The sequence below is a fragment of the Amblyomma maculatum genome, chromosome 9, assembly GCF_055883805.1.
Source record: "Amblyomma maculatum isolate TAMU_Amacu chromosome 9, ASM5588380v1, whole genome shotgun sequence".
Lineage (NCBI taxonomy): Eukaryota > Metazoa > Arthropoda > Arachnida > Ixodida > Ixodidae > Amblyomma > Amblyomma maculatum.
Genome location: NC_139352.1, coordinates 8,408,948 through 8,435,942, shown reverse-complemented (window position 1 = coordinate 8,435,942; position 26,995 = coordinate 8,408,948). Strand labels below are relative to the sequence as shown.

The 26,995-nt window shown below is 43.2% G+C and overlaps 1 protein-coding gene across 1 annotated transcript; it reads right to left on the bottom strand.

The window, feature by feature from the left end:
- Window positions 1-2,847: 2,847 nt before the first annotated feature.
- LOC146178209 (uncharacterized) lies at window positions 2,848-14,344 on the bottom strand. Its single transcript, XM_084579715.1, has 11 exons — window positions 14,245-14,344; window positions 13,755-13,775; window positions 13,654-13,674; window positions 9,845-9,895; window positions 9,462-9,551; window positions 9,296-9,358; window positions 8,553-8,693; window positions 7,711-7,776; window positions 5,612-5,695; window positions 4,877-4,942; window positions 2,848-3,053 (listed from the first exon to the last, which is right to left on the bottom strand). The coding sequence occupies exons 1-11, from the start codon at window positions 14,318-14,320 to the stop codon at window positions 2,902-2,904; spliced, it is 831 nt and encodes a 276-aa protein (XP_084435841.1). The 5' UTR covers window positions 14,321-14,344; the 3' UTR covers window positions 2,848-2,901.
- Between the last annotated feature and the right edge of the window lie 12,651 nt (window positions 14,345-26,995).

Sequence of the window (26,995 nt, the reverse complement as noted above, 5' to 3'; positions counted from 1 at the left end):
TACTCTGCCTTTCAGCAAAAGCTCCCTCATGGTGTACAAATGTTTTAATAATGTTAAGAAAATGTTATTACAAAGTTTACTTGTAGAACTTCTCAAACGTTGGAAAAAAGGGTATTAGGAGGAAAATGCATTTTATATGACCTGAAGGCCTCGCCTTCAGAAAACGGGTCCTCGAGCCATGGTCTCACCCGACGAGTGGCAAATCCAGTCTCTTAAAAACACCGGTTTATTCTGGATAAACGAAAAAGCCTTCAATAAAAAGAAACAACATCGGGTAAACAGAACGAGAGTTAGGGCTTTACTGCGGCAAGACAAAACACACTGCGGTGCGAATAGGCCTAGCGATAGTGCCCCCCCCCCCCCCCCCCCAGAGCGCTAACGGCGGTACAAAAAAACATTGCTCCTCGCATGGCAGCAACTCACGCAAATACGCCTAAGCCATCCCTACAGGCACTGCTTCAGTCTTCGTCTCGCAGGTCTTGGTTCTGTCGTCCGTGCACATCACGATGGCCCATAACGCTCACTGGCCGCCTGTCGCCTCCGTCCCGCCGGCCTCCCGCCGGCAAAAAAGCCCCGAGTCTTGCTTTCGACGCACTTATCTACCCTGTCTTTGCGCCGCTAACATGCCGTCCCCAAGCCTGGCAGCTCGCTCACGCGCACTCACGCTGCCCGCGCAAACACCAATACAAATAGCGCACTGATGGTAGTCCATTGGCGGAACGTATCTCTGTCTCATCGGCGCAACTATTTGAGCCATGGCCCCTTTCCCAAGCATTTTACCCCTAAAGAGCCGAGAATCAGGCAGAGGGAAACCTTGTACCCATTGAAAACCGGTGGGTGCCCGGCGGCACCACGGATCGAACTTGGTACCTTCGTATGCGAGGCGAATGCTCTACCACATGGCCACCGCGCGGTGCCACTGCTTCGGTGCCGCCGCGTTGTATACTGTTTTCGAACACCTTTTGGACATGTAGCTTCATCTAGCGCCGCCTTCGCGATTCAAGTAAAGAATGACCAGCCTGTTGCACTTCACGGATCTGTCTTTGTTGATTTTCTTCAAACACCACGACGTTAGAGCTGCTGGCGTTGCCATTTACCAATAGCGCACAGAAAACCTGTTGTGTACTGAGGAAACAACTGCTGTCGAAAGGCCAAAGCTCACGTGCGGAGACGTGTCCGTCGAGTGCGACTTCAGCGGAGGAGACGTGGTCATAGCGTCGAAATTCACATTTCGCCAAACGTCGCTCAAAAGGACAGAAAAGATTTCATAGCAATGTTTTTAATGAACTAAGAGAATGTGATCGCAGGCATGGTGTGGCTACTGGACGCTCCCCTCATCATCTGCGACAACTTTAACGTCGGCGCTAAGAAATCAGAGTATTTGCCAGTCCTCGTGGGCGAACTACTCGTAGTCAAAATTGTTAACAACCCGATTCAAGCCACTCAGAAGTGTATCTTGCCTTGATCACATCTTTACACGACAGAGGGACGTGACCAGCATGAACTATGTGTCTTACTTCAGTTACCACATCAAGTTACTCGCTGTCCTGTGCGACAACGCAGAACATGCTCGTGGTTAAAAGTAAATTTCCTAAAAACTATACTTTTTTTTTTTGGGGGGGGGGGGGGGGGGGGCGACAGAAAATGGGCCACCACGCATGCATTCCTGCAGTGGAATAATCTAGACCTAGCACGCATTAGGCCACCATTTCTTTTTCACATTTCGGAATGTGATGGCAATAAGTGCTAAGGAAGTCGATATTTATAAGAAGTGAAGGCAACCAATGTTCAGAAAATCTTAACAAAAGCCAGTTCAGTTCAGTCGTTCAGTCGTGTCTGACTCTTCGTGACCCTATGGACCATGTCACGCCACGCTTTCCGGTCTCTCACTATCTTCCTAACATCACATAACTTCATCTGCAGCGCCTCGAGGATGCCATCTAACCACCGCATTCGCTGCCTACCCCTTCTCCGGTGACCCTCAACCTTTCCCAACATCAAATCTTTCTCCAGCGACTCCTCTCTTCTCATCAGATGACCAAAGTAGCTGAGCTTTAACTTTAGAATTTGACCCTCCAATGAGCAGTCAGGGTCAATGAGCCACTTGGTGTTAAAAATAGGACATAGGCCAGAAAGAAAACACAGCAGCTTGAAGAACATTGAAACAGGAACGCGTGCTGCTACAGAGTGTTCCGAACTTGAGCGCCGAGGTTAACACATACAAAACGACCTCCAGAATTAACATCAAATTCTTCCGCATTTCTTACTCTTGCTATGTTATGAAAACTCGTCGGTGGTGCCATAAGTTCGACGTGGGAGGCCACTGACCAGCGACAATAGTCAACTGAGTTGCAGATCACAAAACCATTAAGTTGATTACTATGTAGTTGGAGAGCGGAAATTCCACCACTTCAACAGCCAAATGGAAGTGTCTGTGTATGCCACCAGCATGAGAAAACTACAAGTGTTTTCATGTTTCCTGAACGCCAGATAGTACTTATATTTAAATTTTTCATCTTATTTTTTAGTTCTCGTTAAAAGCTAACTATTGTAGAGTTTATGGAGATACGGGTGTGTTAACAGGTTCGGTTAGCACGAACAAGTTCAATTTTTTTTTTTTTTTTAATATCGCAAATACTACCTCAACACAAACTGTTCTTCAGTACCCTAATATGTGTAGCTTGCAGAAAACATGAAATAAATTTTGTTACATAAGTTCAAGCTGCGATATTTTAACGCGAAACCCCAATCATTATTTTAATAACAATTACATGTTTCTAACATGCTTTCAGTAGGCAGTGTCTTGTAAGAAATCCGGAATAAAACACACAGTCATGCTTCGAGGAAATTTATTACTTCTCTGCAGAAAGATTTGAGTGACAAAGACTATTACAGGCGCTGTCAGTGACCGAAAAACTCTTCGAACATATGTATGAACTTGTGATAATCGCCGAAGTAAATAATTTTCAGAAAACCTTCTAGCATCTTGATCACATCGTTTTCCACGTTGCACTTGTAAACTATGTAGTCATGGAGAGAAGAATGCACCGACTCTGAAACATGCAAGGTTGAGGCATCAGTAAGAGGAAACTCATGCTGCAACTAGCCGAACGCAAGAAGTGTTTAGTTAATTTGTATGGTTAATTTGTATGGTTAATTTGTATGGTTAATTTGTATGGTTAATTTGTATGGTTAGATAAGAGCGTGTAGCAAAGCACTGACGTTCTTATTCTTACAACTGCACCCATACTAACCCAGCAAGAATTTTCTAGAGCTCAGCGGCGCGCTCATTAAGACCTCAAAGCTGTTTAACCCCTCTTAATCAGTAGTTTAATTTTTTATTTTGGTCGTGACGACCAAGAGAATTTCAGTAATCTGCCACTCATTCACCAATATTTTTGTACAGGCGAGGAAAAGAAATACGGGTTTTGTATGAAAAAAAAAATGTGCTGGTTTTAAGCCATTCAAAATTAATTGTATATATTTTCAAACAACGGTAGAATTCTATTTCCCACTTTCACTTGTGTCTGCGTATGCCACACTACCTCAGCAGCAGCTTTGAACAGAGAAGCAATTATCTGAAACATGTGCATATTACCAAAACCCATACTGTCCTAAACAAATACCGCTCGTAAGCATTACTTGTCAGCATTTCATACAAATACACAGTTATATCCCATCAACTTATACCCCTTTTTCTTCAACGTACATAATTTTGTGCACGCCGTGAAGGAAGCAACAGAAATTTGTGAAAAAGGAAAAATATTCTTTGTATTGTTTCTCCTCTGAGAGAATATTGTACCTGTATGAACAAAAACGCATCGTGTTTTGCTTAGAATCGTCTCATTAATGACATGCACTGAAGAGAAATTTCAGAGGCTTAGGTAGAAAATGTGACGTGCCAGTAAACATGCAGTGCGTAAGGTTAGCATGTTAAACATGTGGTGCACGCAGTGCGCAATTAGAGTTAGGATGGTAAGCAGCATCTATGCTGAGATTTCATACGGTGTATGTAAAAATGGCGGCGCACAAATTACCATGAGGGCGACCAAAGGATGACCCGAAACCAATCGGCGCTACTGTCCAGCACTTGTAAGGCATATGGTGCGAAATTCACGCCATATTTACGTAAATTCAAATTCTTGCACATTTTAGTAATTCCGATCTCGCAAAGTCAACAATATTCGGAGCGACTCAGAAAGAAGCCCCGAGAACCTCTGTTTTTGGCTGCCCGGCCCTGTACAGTGACTGGTTTCTTCGAGCAATACATGATTGTGCTGCCCTATCTCTGCTTTGTGGGAAATCTGGAATTTATGCAACAGTGTAAATATCAGTGTATGCGATGACGTAAATTCCTGTCAGAAACGAATTGCTGTAAATATACATTTCTTTAAAGTAGACCTAATCAGTTTACACAGTGCGTATGGTGGTGCATTTGACGAGCTGTGATGTGCTGGCTGGTGGGGCTTAACGTCCCAAAGTGACTCGTGCTATGAGAGACGCTGTAGTGGAGGGCTCCAGAAATTACGATCAGCTGGGGTTCTTTAAAGTGGACTGACATCGCATAGTACACGGCCGCTTTGCTTTTCACCTCCATCGAAAAAGCGGCCAGGATTCGAATCAGGATTCGATCCTTGGGCACAGCAACCGAGCACCCCAACATTTGCGCCACCGCGGCGGGTGGCAATCATGTATTGTGTGTGTGGTAATGCAAGGCACGGTCGGTATTTATGGTGTGTGGTCGTGCATGGAAGTTCAGAATGAAGTTCTTACGCCCGCACTGCCAGCGATAATATTATCTTTGTTTTCTCGAAGCTTTTACTGCAGCACATATTGTAATTACACAACAAATCAATTGATTAATCAATCATCTCACCTAGCTTTTGAGCTGCCTTGAGAAATGTGGATATGGATATCTCCGCTCGGTCATCTTCAAGAAAGTCTGTAGGAATGCAAAGGTTTATGACACGAAAATTACACCGATCTTCGCGAACTGCCCGATAGGTATATAAGAAAGAGCATCAGAGAACGAGCTGAGCTCTTCAACTCGTTCTAAGCTGTAATAATAAAAATTATCCGGCCAGAATATTTCCTTGCTATATAGAGAATTGCTTGATGTAAACTTAGGTACTAATATTTACTTGTCTGTTTTTCTTCATTGTAATTATGTTTGAGAATTAAAAAACACATAATAAGACTGTCAAACGAGCAACAAGCAATCTCAGTATACATCCTTCTACTTCTTTACAAAATTTGTAATAAGAGTTTGAGCAAGAGATCTTCAGAGATCCATAAAATAGAATTCATCAAAACAGATCTGCACGAAGGTAATGGGACAAGAAGGCACGAATACACACTGTATTCGTGCCTTCTTGTTCCTTTGCCTTCGCGCAATTCTGTTTTGTTATAACCATGAACCGACTAGCCCAACATCACGTCTAGAATACATCATTGTTTAAAATTTCATGATGCCCTACAAAGCTGAATATGAGACATTGAGGAGAGAGATCTTAGTTGCGTCGTTCCATCGGGTACTGGGAGCACTTGCACTATAAGAGTTCTAAAGCCCCTCTGCATCAGATTTAAAAACTACTTCCAACGAATTCCGCACCATCTTCCGTCGTCGTCGTCGTAGCAGTTTGATTTGGAAATGCTCCGGTTGTTGTCGTGACACCTTCGGTGGTACTTGTTGGACCTGAGGAGAGGATTACATAGTTTTTGCTGATCACAGTGACAAGACAATCACGCGGGGTGCATTTATTTGCATGGGGTTAGCTCATTCGAACACGTTTAGGATGATTTCAAAAATTGAAACAAATTTAAAGCACGCGTAGTCACAAAGTATGCACCTGCTAGAAGTCATGCGCTATCTTAATTACCTTGATAGTGCGACTGCCACGATGGGGTGTGAGCTTCAAGTTCGACACCCGTACTAAGACAATTGTTTTTGTTACAAGAAGTGTGCAATTTTAGTATGTATCGGTTATGTAGGCTAGTGTCTAATTGACCCCTAATTGATATTTACCCCAACATAGGGCAATAAAAGCAGTCCGATGGGATAACACTGAACCCATTTGAACTTGCTTATTGATTCCGCTTCGCCTGTGTACCTGCAGTTGCTAATTGACATAGAGGTTGGCAGGAATAAGCGGTGCTCCCGGTTTCCCCGCCCCAAAGTACGACTATTGTTATTTAACATGTAAACCTTCTGAGAAGCTGTACGATTACGTGAACTTGAAGGATAATGAGCCCTTATTCCCTAAAATACGATAAAAACCGAGTATACAAGGATTCAAACCGCAAGCATGTTTCAACCTATTTATTTTGCATACTGACGTACGTGCAAATACCAACGAGGGGCCATATCGCGGTCAGTCATGTTAGTCTAGCACACGACAAAGCCTTCGACGTGGGCTTCCTCCATGGCAGAAAGCATATGTACTTAGTCAAGAGCGTTATATGATAGCTGAACGTTTATTGAGGGACTGTTGTTTATTTCGGTTTTCTAGAACGCTTCCATGCACTGTTTTCGCCGTTTTGGAAGTGCACGCTGAATGGAGAGGCTTTAATGTTACCAAAAATGTTAACGAAATAAAGGAAGGAATAAGCAATCAGCATAAGGAGATAACAAGAGGCACTGCCTACGTGCTTTCTTCGGGCTTGTAAGCGTTTCAGTAGTTATCACCTACTGACCATGGTCCTGATTAAAAATATTTTGAAATCAATAGAAAGAGAAATATCTTACTTTGGCGGTTCTCGCTGCAGTTTTAATTTCTATTACGTTTTTGCGTTGGTGCCTAATGATTGGCTTGGTGCGTTGGTGCCTAATGAAGTGGATTTGCTACAATTATGAGAATGGATGTACAGCGTGACATTAATGAAACAGTTGGGACTTGGATGCAGCTGCACAGAACCGGGTTGGATGCAGCTAGCACAGAACCGGATTAAGTGGAGAAATATGGGAGAGGCCTTCGCCCTGCAGTGGGCATAGTCAGGATGATGATGATGATGATGATGATGATGATGATGATGATGATGATGATGATGATGATGATGATGATGGGACTTGGACAGCGAAGGAAGAACATAGACAGGGCGCTGCCCTGGCAGCTAAATTGCCAGCATTGTTGCAATACACTCCAAAAACAAACACACAAAAGTACTACAGAGCTTATGCGGAACAGCAATGACGCTTGTTCGAATGAATGTTTTCTACTTCATTTGTAGTCCACTCTTGCACGATAGCTTTGGCATCAATCTAAGCGGATCATAGTGAACGCGAGCCAAGCTAAGGAAGAAAGAGATATTAAAGAAATAATAAAAAGAAGGAAGTGATGGGGAAGAGAAGGAAAGGGGAAAGATGACACAGGGCTGAGAAAACGAAAGGGGAGAAAACGAATGGGCACGGTCCTGGAGTGATAAATGGAAACAAGAAAATTCGTATATTGGGTAATAGAACAAAAAGTAAAAAAAAAAAAAGAAAATTGATCAGCTGGCATTCTTTCTTGCTGGCAGGTACAAGTTTCTATGTTGCTTTTTTTTCTGTTTAAGTTCTTTGAGACTGCATATCAGTTGTGGCAATGCATCAATAAAATTCACTAGTAGGTCAGTGCCTTTTTTACCACGCTGGTTCGTCAGTTCCTGTACGGTGGATACATCTAGTTTGTGTTTACGCAGGCCCCAAATATTGGTTCTGTAAAAGTACGTTACCGCTCTCTCTTCGCTTTCCACGCTTTAAACTCTGGCCGCATGAGGACTGGTGGTTCAGCATGGACCCTGCGTAATGACGAAGAGAAATTGGCAAATTTAGTTTGATGAAATTACTTAATTATATCTAGGATGCAGAGCACGCAGGCTATCAAAATGTTGCTCTTAAGTCATAGCGTAAGAGTCCCGTTGAAACGAAAAGCCACTTCCTTGGCACAATTCCCACCTGTCGCCTGCCAAAATCAGCACACGGAAGAGCAAGCTACGACCTAACACAGTTCGCAGGTTTAAATGCGCTGAGAAGTAAATTCCTCTTTCCTTTTCTAAGGTACAGGGGGGAGGGGCAGGAAGGTAAATTTCATGTGAAGTTGATTCTAATCGCTTTATATGATTTGTGTTGCGGTGCATTGTATGTGCACTCGTGCAAATTTCGTCTGGTAATACCCGGTATGGTTGGTATGTATGACAAGTGGTTGTGCGTGGCAGCTCACAACGAGATTCTTATGCTACTGCATTGTCACAGCAAACGGTACTCAGGCCCTGAGCAAGCTTTTATGTCTCAGTGTAAGCAGCTATTTTTCAATGTCAAACACATTTATTTCGCTTTCTCGAAACCCAAGAGCATTATCTCAAGCATTTGTAACTTCATTTAAATTGCCAGTCCGACTTTTGCTGTTTTTGTTGCGCTTCAACCATTCCATGTTTATCTTTCAACGCAGCGTTGGTGATCTATGAACATTCGAAAATGGAATCCTGCTCTTTTCAATGAAAAACTCTATTGTATAATCGATGGTGTTTGCACACAGATCTCTGGCAAACAGCGCTGTTGTATTATGCGAACGTACCGATAATACTGATCATCTTATTGGCAGTCCCAATCCGATCATCGTCTTTGAGCGAAGCCATTTTCCTCACCGCAAGGGGAGATATCTTCCGGATGAACTGACATATGGCCTCGCCAAAGCGGAGGTAGCGATTCCGAGAATCTGTGAAAGGATACCACGACGCCTAATGAAATTTTTCTTTTTTTTTCAGTTTGAAACTTATATAGGGCCTATGTTTCAATCATATAGGGCATATGCTTCGATTTGGGGTTTTTTGTCAAAAGAGGGAAGCTCCAGTGATACAGCATGACCAAGCCTCAGCGATAGACTCGACAGTATTGCGAAAGCAGCGCGAGAAAAAATTGCTTCTTTGGCATTATAAGTGGTATTCATTTCCCATTCTGGGCATGGAAGGATGTGCAAAAATGCAAAACCTTCAGACCTATCCAATTCTATGCTGAGAGCAGTAATTAGCACTGCACTCTAACTCGTATTAAAAAAGCACAGTACTAAACTACTTTATTAAAAGTTACTTCAGTAATAATTGTTCATGGGTTAATCGATTAACATAATACTTTCTTTGAGTCGCTATCTTGTAACACTTCAGGCTCTATTTTGTGATCAAACGGTATTTTGTTCCAAAGCAATATTGTAATGTGAATAACCATCTGTCAATAAATCGACGACAAACATTGTGGTTTATATAATCAGAGTGTGATGACATTTTCCCACTCAGAAATAAAGAACTCCACATATATACTTACTCATTCTGACAATGTGAAGCCTGCGTAGCTTAGCCATGCTGGAAATTCCCTTCCAAGCTTCAGCTGAAATTCTCAAAGTTTCAAGAGAAATGTTCACATTGTTCTGCATTTATTGTCACCTACTCAGGCATAACATTCCCCACTTGAAGCACTTAGCTCAGCTTACCTCTCATAATTTGTGACTCAACTCGCCGCGGAACTTCTTGGTCAGTCAAAATCCTCTGGAATTTGTCCAAATAAGCTCTTCCCCTGGAAACTTTATAAGTGCGACTTAAACACAACACTTAACATAAGCTGTGAAAATAAACACTGGCAAATGAACTTCGATCTTTTTTCAATTACTGTTTTAAATATTACTGCTGCAAATTTCAAAATTATAAAAATTTAGTCATAAGTGAGCTCACAATAATTCTAATGAAATACGGACGAGCAGCTATATGTACATCAATACAAATTGAAATAACAATAACACAAATGAGTAGCATATTATTAGTCAATATTAATTAAATAACCATATAAGAGTACGCAAGTAAGTGCAATTACACACACCAAATGGCGATGCTCTGCTGCCGTGACCGGCCAGGATTTGTATGGTCTTTTCTGAAAGAAATTGCAGTGAATAAGTTACTTTTACGGTTTTCTTTGCCCCATCATTTTGTCATCATTAATGTTATATTCACAGGTTCCATATGCAGTGTAATCTAATATTGAAGCAGTACGCCGTCTTTTGAAAATCACGCCAAAAAAGGAAAAAATTTGTCAGTACTATGAGAACGAATCTTATGAAATTACCTCTCTACTATATTCACAGAATAAGCTAAAGCTACCTGGAATTAGTGTTTTATAGGAAACGCTAGCGTTCAACACCTTTGCTTATACTGCCGCTACGGATATGTGTTGGGACGCAAGCGTACTTGTAGATGAGGAAACCACGTGCGCGGGAGGTTTACAGGAAAGCACCTGCCGAGCTGAACGCGAGGGACCTTCCGACAACCTCTAAAAAGGTCACTTGGGGAGGCTTACATCTAAGAGCAGTGAAATAACTTCGAACAAAGCAGCCGTTCAAAAGACACTTTAAGACTGAACCAAAAACCCCCTTTCTTTTTCCAACTGAATTTTCGGAAATTTTAAAAACTTACCACTTGCTTTCCACTTTCTGTTAACTACCTCAAAGATGCATGTATGTATTGGTACATTAAATGACTGCTCAGCGTCGCACAACGATAGCACCAAATTAGTTTATTGATGAACCTCTATTATAGGTGAACTGATAACGACTTCCCCAAATACGTAGCGTTAAACACTAACGTAGGCTGCCTGCCAACACGAATTCTTCTCAGAAAGCAAGTATTTTTGAAGTAAGTTCATTCGTATGAGGCACCCGTCATGTGCGAGGTTGTTGCAAATAATTAAAATAGGCAAATAATTCTGTATGATTTCGTTTGTGCTCCTTGGCAAAGTACGTTTCTTAGTAGTCACGTATACGAGATTGAGGGGTTCGGGATTATTACAGTGTTGCCAGATTTGGCTACTTTGTACCATATTGGCTACTTTTGGATCCTACATAAGTTTCCGGTTGGCTACTTGACTACTTTTCGACTACTTTGGAGCCAATTGGCCCTCATATTGCCCCCTTTCCCGCCGATTGAAACTCGTACAAAACTTTACAAATACAAAATTCCACTTGGCGCCAATCCCACGCAGCACCTTGCATCAAAATGAAGGTGTTTTATATAAAGCATTGACAGAAGTGATTATTTTCAACCTTATAATTAACGAAAACACTTGAGAAACACAATGCCCGATCATCCCTTTGTATCTACTTTGAGGATCAAGTTTGACCTGACTTTAACTTGAGCAAGGTCACAAGCTTAGATTTACAATTCCACAATCAATTATTGAGAAGGTATTAATTTACAAAGGACCTTAAACATATCGCACTTGGGCTTGTACAGTTTCGGTACATTTTATTCCCTGTAGAACATTGTATTAATAACAATATTCATTAAATACAATTTTCAGGCGCGGATTCATTTTCTTCATTTGTATAGGTATTGCAAGGCCAAATAGCCTTATTTCTGTGAGACTGGGCACATTTTTTAAGATATGAATGTATTTTCCAAAGTTGTGTAGGCATCGCACTGCTAAATAGTCAGGTTTGATTTCCTAGTAACTGGACATATTTTTCAGATGCAGGTCTATCTTGTTAAGTTGTATAGGTATCACAGTGCTCGATAGCCACTTTTTATTTTCTGGTTATTGGACACACTCTTCAGATGTGGATCTATTTTTTTAAGTTGTATAGGTATCACAGTGCTCGATAGCCACTTTTTATTTCCTAGTCATTAGACACACTCTTCAGATGTGGATCTATTTTGTTGAATAGTATACTTATTGCAGTGATAAAAAGCCATGTTTTTCATGAAGTTTTGCCAGCGGTATTTCATAGCTGTTAAAACACCTATCTAGGGTTCGTTTGGGCACACAGACTAATAAAAATAAGTTAAACGCATAATGGTTATTTTTTTTTTTTTTTTTTTTTTTACATAAACCATGACTCCTTTTTGGCTACTTGATATTCTTCCGGATCTGAGTGAGTACTTTTCGAGTTTTTCTGACGACTTTTCATTTTCTGGATCTCGCAACCCTGCGAGTCGTGAAGACGTATACTATCGGCGTTAAATGAAATGCGAATTCAAGCAGTCTGCTTGTCATCATTACAGATATGCGAGCTCTTCCGATTTGCGATTGTTTCGGTTTTGTTTTCTTTAACTTTAGTTCTCTCGTTTTACCAATGGAGCGCCATGCCCGTTTTTTGCAGAGATTGTGACTTGCGCAGGTCGAGGTTGTGGTGAAAACATTCCTCAGGGTGGATATACGCAAGGAGGTATGCTTGGCACAGAGCCTTAAATGCCTCGCCCTTACAAACACTAGGTGGAGTCCCTAAACTGAGACCCCATTGGTGGTTGTACGGTTTCACTGCGGAGCAATTGAAGCCCGCGTGGGTGAAGCGAGCGCTCTTAACTCGCTGGCATACAGCGCGTTGGTTTTGCTTCTGTCATCCCACTCGCTTCATCAGCGTAGGTCACAGCCGCTACCGGTAGCGAACCGCGCTGCGCAAGTCACCATCTCTTGGATGTATACACAAGCTCCAGTGGCACGACGAGAAAATGGACTTAAAAAGACTGAAGCAAAAATAGTCGCAAACCGAAACTGCACACCGATTTGGTGATGACAGGCAGTCTCTACGCGCCCCGCTGTTCGCATTACATTTGAGGCCGACAGTACGTATAAAACCAGTAGTAACTGAAATCATAGGGGAAAGTTTTTATTATTTACGCCGTCTGTGCTTTCATCAGATAGAAAATATTATCGCAACATTGCAACTAATATTTGCTGAATGATAATCGATTAGAAAGAATAATAAATAACAACCAAATTCCGCCGATGGATAGGATCTAACCGGGGGCATGTGGTCATTTCCTTCTTTCTAATAAGTAATATTTGACGTAGAAAGTGGTTACAAAATATTTGCCACTTCACCAAGGCCACAAATTAAAATTAAAGTTGACGGAGGTTTAGCCATAGGTAAGAGCAAGTTTTACATACGGAGGCTGAAAGCACTTTCGCACTACCTAGTCTTTTATTATTATATTATTATTAATACTATGTCCAAACTCTGTCAGTATGAATGCAGGGTGTCTAGGGCTCAGTCAGGTGACCACACGTGTCACTTTTAGCCCTCTTCACCCAGACAATTCTGTCTAAAACAAAATAAACAAACTCAAGAAAACAAGAAGATCAAAACCGAAGCTGTGCATGTTAGGCTTACCTAAGCCTATTGAAGCGTAATTAAGCTTCAGAAGGTTTATATACGACTAATGGGTATTCGCACAGCAGCGTACTATACTGCAACGTTGCCTTCCCATTTACGTTTAGCTATAACTATTAGAACTAACTTCACCGAGCACGCTCATTTAGGCCTATGAATGTACAATTATGCCTATATGTGTTCAGACAGGTTGAGACTTCATTTGCTATTGTGTGTTTCCCACAAATATAAGTAGTGTTATTAAGCCCTAATTGACTTTGGGCTTGACTTTGGCCATAGTTCATATAGACACTCATAGGAAGTCATAGATAATCCGTAAAGCGAAGCTATATAGGCTCGGTTATTGCCATAACAACACTCGATGAGCCAAACACAATCCGTAAATCGGCGAAATACACAGTGATCGTGCTTTCGCACTAAAAGAAAACACCCGTTCGTGCATTTCTTGGCTTCAGGAATGGTTGCAGTTTTTCATAAACGCTTCTTAGTAGAGAAGGTAAACAGAGCATTGTATCGAAAGCCTTACCGTCAGATAGATCGTCAAAATCTGCAATAGAGAGAATCAATTAAGAAAATATTTTGCCCGGCAATATAAGCACCGAAACCTCGTGTAACATGCACACTCACCAATTGGCACAATGTCTTCATCTGCAACAGAAAGAATCATAAAGCCGGTAATAAAACCGGAAGTCGTTTCGAGTATTTGCCGAAGCTGCCACCTGTATTTCAGAAGACCGGTAATCGACGACATAAGAATCTATAAATATCAAACCAAATTTGAATATTCCCGAAGCAAAAGCAAAATAATAATGATATACATTCAGCCCACTAAAGCGTATGTATTGTCATTCTTAATATGAAATATTACACGCCATAACAATAGGACGAAGTCCTATGGGAAGGTCTCGTTTCAGAAAAATTTGGCGCAATATTGCTGAGTCCTTGCACACGTAAACGTCGTGCTCAAACCAACTTAGCTACATCAAAATTGTCTTCAGAAATAGCAGTTTGGTGCTACTGCTAAGCGTAAAGAAACATGTCACTTTGCAGAATGCCGTGTTGGATATGCTAAGTGCAGTCAGCCGTGCACCCTATGCATCGTTCCAGTGAAACTCACCCGTGAACCCATCTGATCTTCCGTGAGTGCATATTATGGTCAGCCATAGCAGCGTGAATAAGTTCCGAAGAGACATTTTTGGACAGGCGCTTTAGTTCCTGTTGGTAGACCGAAAACAAAAGAAAATCACATGCCACTTTGGCCGCCTTTGAATCTTTCAAGAGGTACCAGGCAGAGGTGTAATCAAATACAGACTCATGCGAAAATTCGAAACGCAAAGTTCTCGTGCGCTGTGAAATTGAATGAATTAGCCGTAACTCACCATTAGGCCGTCCCTTATAGCCCGAGTCGCTTTGGGACGTTAAACCTTACAAACCAAATCATTAGAGGATACGGGGCCTTATATCAAGTATTGACAGTTACAGTTTTAAACAAAACAACATGTTCATGTTCTAATTAGGCCATGAAATCTAGCCTCACCCATGATGGCCATAATCCAACGTGTCATTTCTAGGTCAGGAAAGATAAATTCTAGGGGGAAGAAATAGACCCCGGTGCCTTTACTACGGAGCCTCTCTCTCTTTCTTATTTAGCTTGCGCCTTTCCATTCCACGGAGACGCCATACCCAGCCTCCGGTTATTTAAACGAGCAAAGGGAAATTCATACAATCAGTAAATTTTTAATTCTATTTCCAACATTGCGGAACTCAGCCTAACGTTCTTTGCTTGTTTGTTTTTGGCAGTACACAACAATAAACAAACGAAGCATGTGTGCAAGCCCTTACAGGCTGGACATCGTTTTTCGCGGTTGACTGCTCCTCCCGCGGTCAGGTTGTGACTTATCGCAGGCGACAAGACGAGAGACATGACGCCAGGTCTCGATTTCCGCTTCCCAATCGCCCGCCGGCGTCTAGGCATAGAGCGTCGGCTTCTCCTAAGAGAAAGCTGCGGAAGGCATAAACAAGGCTTACCTTCGCCGAGAGTCAAACCTGTCGCGGGCTCCGTCCCTTGTTACAGTAGCGCCATCGCCGGTGGAGAGATGTAGCTAATTAAGAGCAGTGGGCTGGACGAGCGACCTCATTAACCCAGGAAACTTTGTAAAGTTGACACGCCGCACAACAGCTATGGAGCGCGTCCGGTTGGAGGTGCGAATAATAATGACGGAACAATGAAGGTAACAAAAGTAAAAATAAAGAGAATAGCGGGTTGCCGTGTGAGAGGGGTCTGGCCGGTCAGCGGAAGAGCCGTGCCGATGTTTCTGGGAATAAGTTCGTGTCGGCCGCAGCTGGTGGCTAGGAACAGTAGATCACGAACACAGCTTGACCGAAACCGGAGAGAAATATATGGCCCGCGGCACGCTCCCGCGAGACCCGTGACGCGAGCGCACTACCGGACGCCGCTCGTTTCACGGCCAAACCCGTCACTAAGGCGCCGGTTCGTTGGCAATCCAATACCCCGAAGTGCGAGTGATTCGCGTAGTTTGACATGCTGCAAGCAAGAGGATCTAAAGAGAAGAGAGCGCAAAACACGGTTTAACCACCATGCGAAACACGGCGGATCGTGAGATCTGCCTACCCATATCTTATTCTTGAGAGCCCTCGGTGTATCCGCTGAGGAAGTAATCGAGCGCGTTAAAGACGTGGGTTTCTTGTACAGGGATGGCATCTAAAAAAAATGCTTGATTTCATTTCCACGTCTTCTTACAGGCTACTGCGCGTCTTTCAAATACATATATAGGCTAATTCGAAGTGTACATGACTACGCACCAATTAGCTAGCATTTTTTTTTCCTTAACTCACTTTAAAGGTGGTGTCTCAAGTTGTTTCTAGTTTCTTTTTTTTTTTTTTTTTTTCATTACAGGGGTGCGAGATTTTGCGTAACTGAAGCCCGATACTTTCTTGATGAGAAGTTGCAACGCACGGAAGAAAGCTGCACAACGGGCCACGCACATCATTGTGGATAAAATAAGTCACACTAAATGTGCTAAGTTTATGTATTTCAACAGCGCATGCTACACACGGACAGTTTGCACGGACAGTTTCCATTATACAATTATACATTAAATCGAACTATAGCTTTGAAGGGCACCCATTAAGTCAGGTAGGTTTAGGTTTAAGCCTGGTCAGGTCGTTAACACAAACAAAAAGAAAAGTCAAAAACAAAGCGTAAGGAAAAATAACTGTCACTGCTTTTTCTGACTCCCTTCATTCGACTAGGGTCGCGACATTGTACATAACCGTGTTGTGCACAGGCCTTGTCGGCACTACAATCTTGTCGGTGAAGCCTACTAAACGAGAAACCAGTTTGTTCTCATCTGTGAGCCCGTTAAAGAGAGTGCGTCGTGAATTAAATTTTTTATGCAGTGGGTGAGGACGATTTCAAATACGGCATAACTGTTAGTGTATTTGCAATACGAATTCCCTTAACAGTCGTCGGCTAATTAATTTAACACCTTTCACACGACCCGGTGCTAGCTGTACAGTTAGAGTTCCTCATGCGCACCCCATCGAGAAGAACTGCAGTTGTTATAATTGAGATAAACCCTCTTCTATTCGCTGCTGCGCGCAAGAAAATCATTGGCAGTAAATTATGCGAAAGCCAATTTGCCTAACTCCTACTCCTATTCCGTCCTTAAAAACACCCCCTTTTTAATTCCCAGGAGATAACACTTCTCTGTGCGTTGTTTTTCTTTTTTTTTTTTTTGAACTGAGGTGGAAATAAATGTGTAGTATCCCACAGCGATGCGCTCTCGAGAAAACTTTCAGCGCTAAGTTATATTGAACTGGCTTCCAGCCATGAAAGGTGCAACATGACACGGACTACATGGTTCTCTTTTTAATGCAAAAGCGCTACGTTTCGGGATGAATCGGAAAAATAAAAGAGGTACCTCAAAATCCTCGACCTTTTACCTTTGTGAATGCCTCTGGCATGTTAGGCTTGGCAGGTGACATGGGCAAACGCTTACGGTCAGCGGTTTCTGCGACGTCACGAGACCTCATATCATGTCCGAATCGACCGGCGCTGCCAACTCAGGTTTCTGCCGCTGAGACGGGAGGGCAAGCTTATCAAAATCCGACTTTCCAGGCAGCTGTCCAGGAGCCTTGGTTCCCGAATTGGACACCCTACTTCCGGGCCACACAGGCACGTTCATGCGGTGTGGTTAAAATGGAGCTTTATATATGTTGCTCCTGGCAACTTGAACCGCGTACATCATGGTCCTCCTCACAGGCATGCATCTGACACGTGGTAGTTGTCAGGTGAGATGACCTGGCACTGATTGGCCGGCGGTTTCTGTGACGTCGCCTGTCTTAAAGCTACGAATATTTGTGTTTACTTGTGTTTGTGACCTTAACAGTGCCGTATGCGTCACGTGCTTTGAAACGGAAAGCAAGCCTTGTCCTTCTGGACAGTTGTCGGAGGCACATGAACAGCGCGGGAGGAGACATCGACAACGTCATCTACACCTACCATCTGCCGATATATATGCTACACAAAGTGTAGCAACCTGTGTATTTTTGTTTTAACTTGAGGGCATGCATCCTCGTACCAATAGACAGAGTAAGCGTTAACGGACAATTCCACTGTTGTGTCGTCTTGGTATTTATTGCAATCTTTCTTGCTCTTAAGGCCCTGCTGGCACTGTTGGTTCCATCCCTTTCTTGTCTGAAACAAGGTTAAAAAAGCAGTAAAACACTTAGGGGATTTTTTTCTTACGTAACTGAAGATTTAAACGGAAATTGTATTTTAGCCAAGATGATGTCCTTACGTTTTCGATGAAAAAGCTTCAACTTAGACAGGCTCTGCCATGCCTTGGAAAGAGCATCTTTGACTGAAAACATGCACATAATAGCACCTTTTAACAAATAAGTTTTCCAATATGATTGGCACTAACAAAACAACATTTATTATATGAAAAGAAGGGTTACGTTCATCAGTTCATATGTTATTAATTGATTGTTTACCCATCCATTGCTTCACCTTCGCTTTGACATCATAAAAACCTACAAAACTTACCAGTCTTTCCAGCAATCGCGATGTCCGAGAGAACTTTCGAGATCTTGTTCACGTCTGCAAAGGAGCCTGGATGTTCCGCTGAGCAATGTTAGAAACATAAATCAGTAAAATGCAAAAAAAAAAAAACACACACATAAAATCTGTCGTCGTCAAGCATCCGTCAGAAATGCTTTATGAGCCCCTGAATTTGGGCACTTGGCCAGAAAAATGGTGTTAAAGAGTGATACTCCTGCAATGGTATCCCGCTACCAACAACAACAAAGAAAAAAAAAAAAAAAAGCTTTAAGCCGTATGCGAGTCATGCAATGTGCAGTGGAGATAGTACCTTTTGAACTCCAGCAAATTTTCTGAATCTGTAAGTTTTTGAATTGAAGTGTGATGGGCACCAAATACATGTTAAATGATTGCCACGAAACTGAAGCAAAAAACGCTAAAACAGTTCAAAAGACTACTTTCAAGCGCAGATGCTGCCTTCTACAAAGCACAGCCGTTCTTAGTAGAAGTTATAGATGAAGTAGAAGAAGGCCGAGCTTTGTAGAAGTCTGGCGTAGATCAATGAGACCTAATTAACGCACAAGCCAATTACTTTCCAGTGAAACTGCCTGTTCATACTTTGGTTGTGTTATTGAGCGCCAGCTGGTCCCACTTGCGTTCTGCAGTAACACACAATAAGAAAAAAAATGCTACAAACCAATGTTTCTTTTCTCCCTGTCTTCAGCCGAACATCTCCCTATGACTAGAAAACACAAAAAGTGACAGTGAAAAGTAGCAGTGAGACATTCCACATTGTCGTTGAATCCATGGAAGGCGCTTTTGATATTTGCGAGCAAATACAAAGTTGCACTATATTCTGCGTAGCGAAGAAAGTACTACGAAACCTATTCGTTCCGGTCACGTTTAGACGAGTAAGGCTTGTCATGAAGGCAATGCAACCCTCCTCGATCAAGCAAAGAGTTCAGCGCTAATTCACACTGTAGTGTTATCTACACGGCTCTTGTCGCGCATGGTGCATATGAAAAATTATTTGGAGGGAAAGATGACCAGATGGCAGAGAACTAAGATAAGATGTTAGCCATCCTCACATCTACTTTAACACCATACACACTAGGGCAAAGAATAAAGGTATCCGAAACAAAATGAAGGTGCGGAAATAAGGCTCAGTTTCGTGCAGAGTATTCAGGAACTTCAAGCGGTCTCTGAAGCTCATTGCTTCAGCAACGTAATGAAATTTGAGTTTGACGTTTTCCACGAAGCAGGTGGGGGTGAAGCGGACAGTTGTCTGAGAAGCCCCAGTGGTCATTGAACAGCGTACACTGTCTTCGCAAAAAAGAGATAGAGGCCAAACACAATATACAGGCCTTACATGGGAGGTTGCACTCACGTGCTGTCGGGGTCGCAGAGTGGCGCTTTACAACATACTTATAAAAATGCGCTCAAGCCCAAATGCAAGCAGTTATGCAACCGCGATTACTTTATTAAAGAAACCGGGGAACTCATACACATAGGGCTGCCCTTTACCTCTACGAGAAAACGATGCATTGCAAATAACAACCATGCATCCTGGCAGCACTTCAGGGGCCTAACCAGGGAGATGGGGAGTGGGTGTCCGGCGTCAGAACAACCCCCCCAAATTGACGAGTACTGCATTCCCTTTTCCTTTCGGCCTTTGTTTCGGCAATATTTTTTCGACCGGCGGCATATACTAATCCCTAAAAACTTTTCGGGCTACTTCACTGACTTACGAATGCTGTCGGGAAGCTAGGGAACAGAAGAACTGTGGGCCAAATCCCTCTCTGCGATCTGATACGACGGAACAGTCGCAGGCAGCAGTATACACTTCGGTCGCTTATACTTTAAAGCCGCTATGAGTAACACTCACCATGCAGGCACACGAGGGAAGCAATGCATAGCCACCATAGCTGCCCTTGTAGACAGCGGCCCATGGCGCGATGATTCAGATTTGCGAGGCACTTCCGACTCGAGGAGCTCAGGCTGTTCCCTTCTCAGTCGACAGCCGTCGGAAAGAGCGTAAGGCTCAAGAAGAGACAAGAAGAAACAAAACAAAAAAAACTTGCCCTGCCTCGTAAACTGACACTAATAAATACAAGCGCAGCTAAACAGGCTCCACTCCTGCGGCACGCATATAACATGCGAAAACCACCTGTGTCATCAGGAACCGTCGTCAATGCGCTGTATAGTGCCTCACGCTCACGTTAGCAAGTGTCTGTGTGCACATCTCGCTCTTGACGATCTTCTTGACCAGATAGAAAAACAGCGCGACAGACGTGGACGGAGGTGAAGAACAGACAGGACGGGCGCTGATGTCGCGCTGTTTTTTTATCATGTCACCATACCAACTCGCCCAGATGTCTCTTCTTCTTGACCAGTACTCCGTTCTCAGCATCGAGTGATTGCTTCCGGGTATTTAAAGAATACGAACGAAAAAGAAAAGTACTAATGCTACAATCCTGACGTGTCTGAGAGAGGGAAAACATGCACGTGTATTAGAAACCGTAGATCGCTTGTTGTGCCGTGCTGTAATGGAGTTTTCCAATCTCATAAGCATGTGTTGCTGTATCAGTGACCGTGTGCGCGAGCACTGCGTGGACAGAACGATCAGAGTGAATCTGCCATCCTTTCCTTATCGTCGAGAAAAGTGGTAACCTCACCAGAAAAACAGCTAAAGCTCTTCAAAAGTCTTCTGCGTAATATAAGTGCCTGCGGCATTGTCAAGCCCTGGTAATCGCGTTCTCGAGTTTTGAGGATTGTCGCGTCGTTTTTTGTTGTTGTTTTTTTCGGACTTTTTTCTCCTCTTTGGCACCAACTTCATTCATTCCTATTCTTCTCCCATACTCGTTCCATCTATCTCGGCCGCTTAATTTCCCGCAGCTTTCCTTTTTTTTTTTTTTTTTTCTCAACCAGTCCAGCTTGGAGTGTTCGAGGGTGGGCTTGGTGAAGTTGTACCACACGTGGGACGAGGGGCGTTCGCCACAAATGTTTTTTTTTTTTGTATTTTTACACATTTTTACCGTGTTTTCTTACCCCCCTTCGTTTTTTGCTCGGCCTTTTCCAACTGCGCGCGTATTACTTCTGTCGTCTTCCGTTTCTCGTGTTTCCAGCCTAGAAATAAACGCCCAGCGAGCAGACCCCTGTCTCTCCATCTTGTGTAGTGTGGCTCCCGCATTGTTTATGCTTCGCTGCAACACTTCAGCTGGCCGAAACTACTACCATTTCGCTGGGCATTTCATTCCAACGGCCGCCTCTTTCAAGCGCACGCCCTGCCAAGGAGCCCGCGCCGGCCACTACAAAAATCCTCCGGTGTTCACTCGTGGCGCTGCCTGTTCTCCGCTTTAAACGTGGATTTGTGCTCTGGTGCAGGACGTTTTTTTTTTTTCTTGATAAATTAAAACAGGAGAACTCACATGTTCACCACTTTCCTCATATGTTGCCTGGGGTTGATGCAGATATTTGTGAATACATCTTCATTTTCGTAATCAAATATGTGTTGACCCCTTGTGTTCGCATTCGTACACCCCCTGTGTCCCCATATACGATTTCTGACACTATCAGTTCAGTTCAGGCGTTCAGTCGTGTCCGACTCTTCGTGACCCTATGGACCATGTCACGCCACGCTTTCCGGCCTCTCACTATCTTCTTAACATCACATAACTTCATCTGCAGTGCCTCGAGGATGCCATCTAACCATCGCGTTCGCTGCCTACCCCTTCTCCGGCGACCCTCAACCTTTCCCAACATCAAATCTTTCTCCAGCGACTCCTCTCTTCTCATCACTATACATCTCACCTTATCCAATAGCATTCCCCGAGCTTGGTTATCAGATCGTCGACATTCAAAAGCATCTTGGCAGAGGCTAGAAAATTCTCTCATTTCGATACATCTTACATACAGAGTTCCGTAGTTATCTTGAGCACAAATAAAAAGGAGAGCATGCATAGTTCACAAAGTAGCATAATATGGGTGACGTACTTTGAGACGTAATTATTCTTAGGTACTTGGCGCATTTTCAGGAATCACAAAGAAACCGCTACTAGAAGCAAACAGAAGCAACCAACAGTAGCATCAGTTCTTTCGCATTACTCCAACGTAGACTCTGCAGTGCTCTTTAATTTTCCGCTGGCCTCTGTAATGATCTGGTATATCTGAGTACGCGGAGATAATAGGGTCAAAGGTGTCCGTGGTGCAGAGTGTTGAGTCCGCTCGGTCGACGTACCCTCGAGCTAACTCATCTGCTGCTTCGTTGCCCCTCTTCCTCTCGTGTCCCGGAACCCATACTATACTGTGTTTACTGTTTGTTATATGTCTTGTTGTTTGTAAGATACGATTGGCGATTCTGTGCAGTTTCGGCACGCGTATTTGGAGTCCGTCACTATAGTAGGTTCTGTCCCGTTGCATCGTCATGCGCTATTGCCAGAGCGATCGCGACTTCTTCAGCTGCCTCTATATTTGGGTTGTTTATTGTTGCGCGGCATATTTCTTCCTCTCCAGCGTCCGTTACCACGGCGACTGATTTGCGTTTGTATAGGTACTTTGCTCCGTCCGTGTAGGACTACGCTGGGATTATTGATGATTTCCCTGTTGAGTGCTCGGACTCTGGCTTGTATTCTGTCATGGTGCATTGAGGTATGTACGTGTGTCTAGGTATGGGTCATACCCTTATCGATTGATTGAAAACCTTTATTTTCCACCAGAAGAAGGCGATCATCCCGCCCCCAGCACGTAAGCCTGGAAGACGGGGGCCGTCGCGCTGAAGGCTGGCTGGCAGGCCAATTGGCAGCCTTCTCCGCCAGGTGGACGATGTTCCGCTGGAGCTCAGGGTCCGAGCTTTGCAACAGGATCTCCGAGTTTTCTCTACTAAGTATATTTTTCCCACCCCGGTAGAGTGCGGGCATTCTCATATTAGAGAGATTTAGCTTACCGTGATCCGCGATCCGCCACCGTGACTCTCTACCGTGCGTGGGTGGGGCGTTCAAGCTGATTGGTCCCGACGCGGTAGGTCTGTGTGCTGACATCCAGTATGTGGCGCCTTCTATCGGCGTCAAGAGGGATCTGGGCATGCGCAGTAGAACGCGCGGTGGCGCATCACGGTGGCGGATCGCGGATCACGGTAAGCTAAAACTCTCTATTATGTGGCCGAGGATCCCTCTCGCCCCACAATCAATACATTGTTACGCCAAGACCAGATTCATGAACGTATTAGTTTGCAAGCGCCTTCATGCAGCAGCTTCTTTGTTATTGCATTTTGGGTCTGGTGGGGGTACCAGCCTACGTGCCAATCGAATGGTTGATTATTTCCCCATAATTTGCTTCCTCCAATCAGATTGGCGGCAATCAAACTGACATCCGGTTCGTGTGTTTATCGGATTCGGATATATCGGATTCGCCTGCAGGTATGGGCTAGTATGGGCGCTGGCCGCTTGTCTTTAGTTTTACCCGACGAAGCGCGAAATTATGACAGTGGTACAAACGAACAGCGGAACCGAAACTTCCTGAAAGTGAAACTGAAGGCAACATTAGATGGCGCCAATTAACCTTGTTTTAATAAATAGAACGATGGTATAGTGAACCAATCTAAACCAATAATTAAGATATAGAAAGAAAAATGAGCATGATAGCTACTGCTACCACCCTGTTTCAAAGGAGACGTCCAGGCGCGCAGCGTCGAAATAAAAAAGCAAAGAATGTGTTTTGGTGGCTAGAAGCCATAAATGTGTGGCGACCGACAGCACGTGCATGCAAGTGCTGCAAGGCCCGATCCATCGGCGACTGTGCAATGGCTTGCATGCAGATGAGTAAATGACCGTTGGTTCGACTCATCCGCCTGTGAATTTTAGGTGATCTATGCTCTAGTGCTGCAGTTCCGTGTGTGATTGGCTCAGGACTGTGTGTGATCAGTAAAAGTGAACGTGTGTGCGAAGCGTAGCTGCCTGAGCATACAAATATGTCATAGCATGCATCGTGGCACGTGGCTTGAAAATTGAGCGCTTTCATTAAAAAAAAAAAAAAAAAGGAAGAAGAAGCTTCAATTGGAGCCCAGTGTGAGATGGCGAAGTTTCGGGTATTCCACTTCGACGCGTGCCTTATCATGCGGGCCAGTAAAATAAAACAGGCTTTGAAGGTATGCCGTGCGTGATGCATATGACTCTCTCCTCTCCCAAATTGCTGGATCCTATGTTGGCTTATGCCAGAAACTGGTGTGAACCCTACTTCTAGTATTACTGGCTGGTTTGCAATAGTCCTCCGTTATTTAGTTTGTTTAGAGATTAAATATGTATCACTAGCTGCTTGAATCTTTAATTGGTACTCCACTGCACTAAACCATATAAATGTCGATTGCCTTGGTTTTTTTTTTTTTTTGTCATTAGGTATGGCTTGTAGGTAACCTTGGACCTTACTGATAAAGTTTTATGTATAAAGAGTGATAGATTTATTTGCAGTAAATATTCAGCTACAGTAATAAACTGTGTAATATCAGGTTCAGTGGAATGAGTCATGTGTTTCTCCTGCTGATCTGATATATAAATGCCCAGTCATCATGTTTAATCACACCCCTGGAGGGTCAATGAAGGCTTTGGATATGTAAAAATTTTGCTACAATATGCTGCGGATGCAAGTGTTACAAATGCAATCATATTGGTCTAATGTTTGAGTGAGTCCCCTAAAGTGTAGTAGATTTGTTTTAATTGGTAGTCACTCACTGACATCCACCCAAGCACAGCACTACGGCTACAAAGGAATGCTATACAGCTTTCACAGAAACTTCATAGTTGAAGAAAAATTAGTCCTGGCTTATGGTTCACACCTGGGCTAGCTACCATCTGTGCATGGCAGTCTCCAGAAATGGTATAGCGATTTCATTCACACCGCGAGGCAGTGCGCGCACCCGTGACAGGGCAATGGTGAGCCTCTGTGCGTTCATCGAGCGGGTGGGCTTGAAGCCTCGCTTGCTCTTCGCCAGGTAGTGCGTGCGTGACCTGAACGCTCCGTGTGTGCTACCTTGAACGTATGCTGCCGGGGGCCCCACCCCGGCAGCTGGTGCATTGTGTCGCGCGCGCGATCTGTCTGCGACAGGACGCTACGTGCGCGCGGCTATGTATATACATCAATGGTATTATATATATATATATATATATATATATATATATATATATATATATATATATATATATATATATATAATTTGTAAACAATTGCAGTGGCCGCTCGCGCGCAGGCATTTGTGGACAGTGCTCGGACACTTGCGCGCGAGCGATGCGAACTCGTTGACCGTCTGCACTTTGTAAATAATGTACAAAGCTCCTCCCCCTGTCCTTTCTTCCTATTGCTCCCCTCTCTACTTCCCCTCGTTATCAGCTCCCTATCCCCTTTTCCTTCCCGCCGGCCACAGCTCAAGTGCTTCAGTTTTTTAGATAGCAGTTGCCGCGGCCGGCAATACTCTTTTCCTTCTTTTTGATTATTATAAAAAAAAATAAATCAACCACTACCACCACCACCACCATTCACAGTCGTGTGGGTGCCCTTGAATGGATACTAATGAATAACTTTAGCCAAGCTCTCATCACTGCATTTGGTTTGAATTTCCTTGCTTTGGTCACCTGTGGATGTAGTTTATGCTTTCATATCTTATTTATTTCTGCTAGGTTATATTTTTCAGTTTTTGTTGGTGACTAGCTATTCAAGCATATTTTTTATTTTGGTGTCATGATTTGCAGGCTAGTGTCCATATCACAAATGGAGTCCTCATTGAATTTGATAATGGTAATACAAACTCAGCGTTGTGAAGTCGGTCACTGTGAGTTACTTTAGTACCAAATCTTCAGAAGACTGTCTACCTCAGCAGCTTAGAGGGGAAATAGCATTGTTAATACTGTACTTTTGCTTGTTTTGTACCACTAATTCTAAAAACATCACATACATAATGCATTGTGCATAGCTAGGTGTCGCACTGATGTCTTCATTAATACTAGAATAGCTGACATGACTATTTTGGAATGGACAGTAATGTTTCCTTCATTTTATACATTTAATTAGGGCTTGTAATGGCCACAGATTTGATCATGTGAGCACAAAATTGCCAGTGGAGTGAGGATGGTGTGGGATGTCTGCGGCAGGCGTACTCGTATCACGATTAGTATCGTGCCAGCATTCCAAAAAAGAAAGTGTGCAGTAGAAGCCTGCTATAGTAAACTTGGGTATAATAAAGTGAAACTGAAGTCCGATTTCATCTTCCATAGACAACTGTAGATTTTTTGTTGATATAAAAACATATTTAACAAATGCATGCTATAGTAAAGTGCGTCTGGTCGCGTTGACATTTCTGCCAAGAACTGTCATCACGGCACACATAATTACGATTACAGGGTAAATTTTTTAAAGAAAAATAATGATAAAACAGCTTTCCTTTTTCTTTTTTCCGTTGGCTTTATCGCCAGGCTGGTAAAGATTACAGGGTAAAATATTTCGTTTTTTTTTTTTTTCGAAAAAAAATAATAAAGGTTTTTTTTTTTTGTTTTTGTTTTTCAGTTGGCTTTACCATCAGGCATATCAGCCGTGAGGAGAAGCCAGCCTTATGAAGGCATTGGAGCCGTGAGACAAAGCATGAGGCATATAGGGGGAAAAAATAAAAATAAAGCTAGCTGCGAACATGTAAAGGTGGTTAGTTGAGAAAGTAAAAGTGCAGCTTGAAATTGGAGAAGGGAAGAAACGGCCGATTATTCGCAACACCAAGCAGTGCAAAGGCGGATGCAGTGATGGCAATTAAGATATGGACGTGTGGCAT

What these genes read in the sequence shown, in the direction of transcription:
- LOC146178209 (XM_084579715.1), bottom strand. Translation starts at nt 14,320, where the DNA reads ATGTCTCTTCGGAACTTATTCACGCTGCTATGGCTGACCATAATATGC. An exon ending in TGAAGACATTGTGCCAATTG is followed by an intron (nt 13,675 to 13,754) that starts GTGAGTGTGCAT and finishes TCTCTATTGCAG; the next exon opens with ATTTTGACGATCTATCTGAC. An exon ending in GCTTCACATTGTCAGAATGA is followed by an intron (nt 8,694 to 9,295) that starts GTAAGTATATAT and finishes ATCCTTTCACAG; the next exon opens with ATTCTCGGAATCGCTACCTC.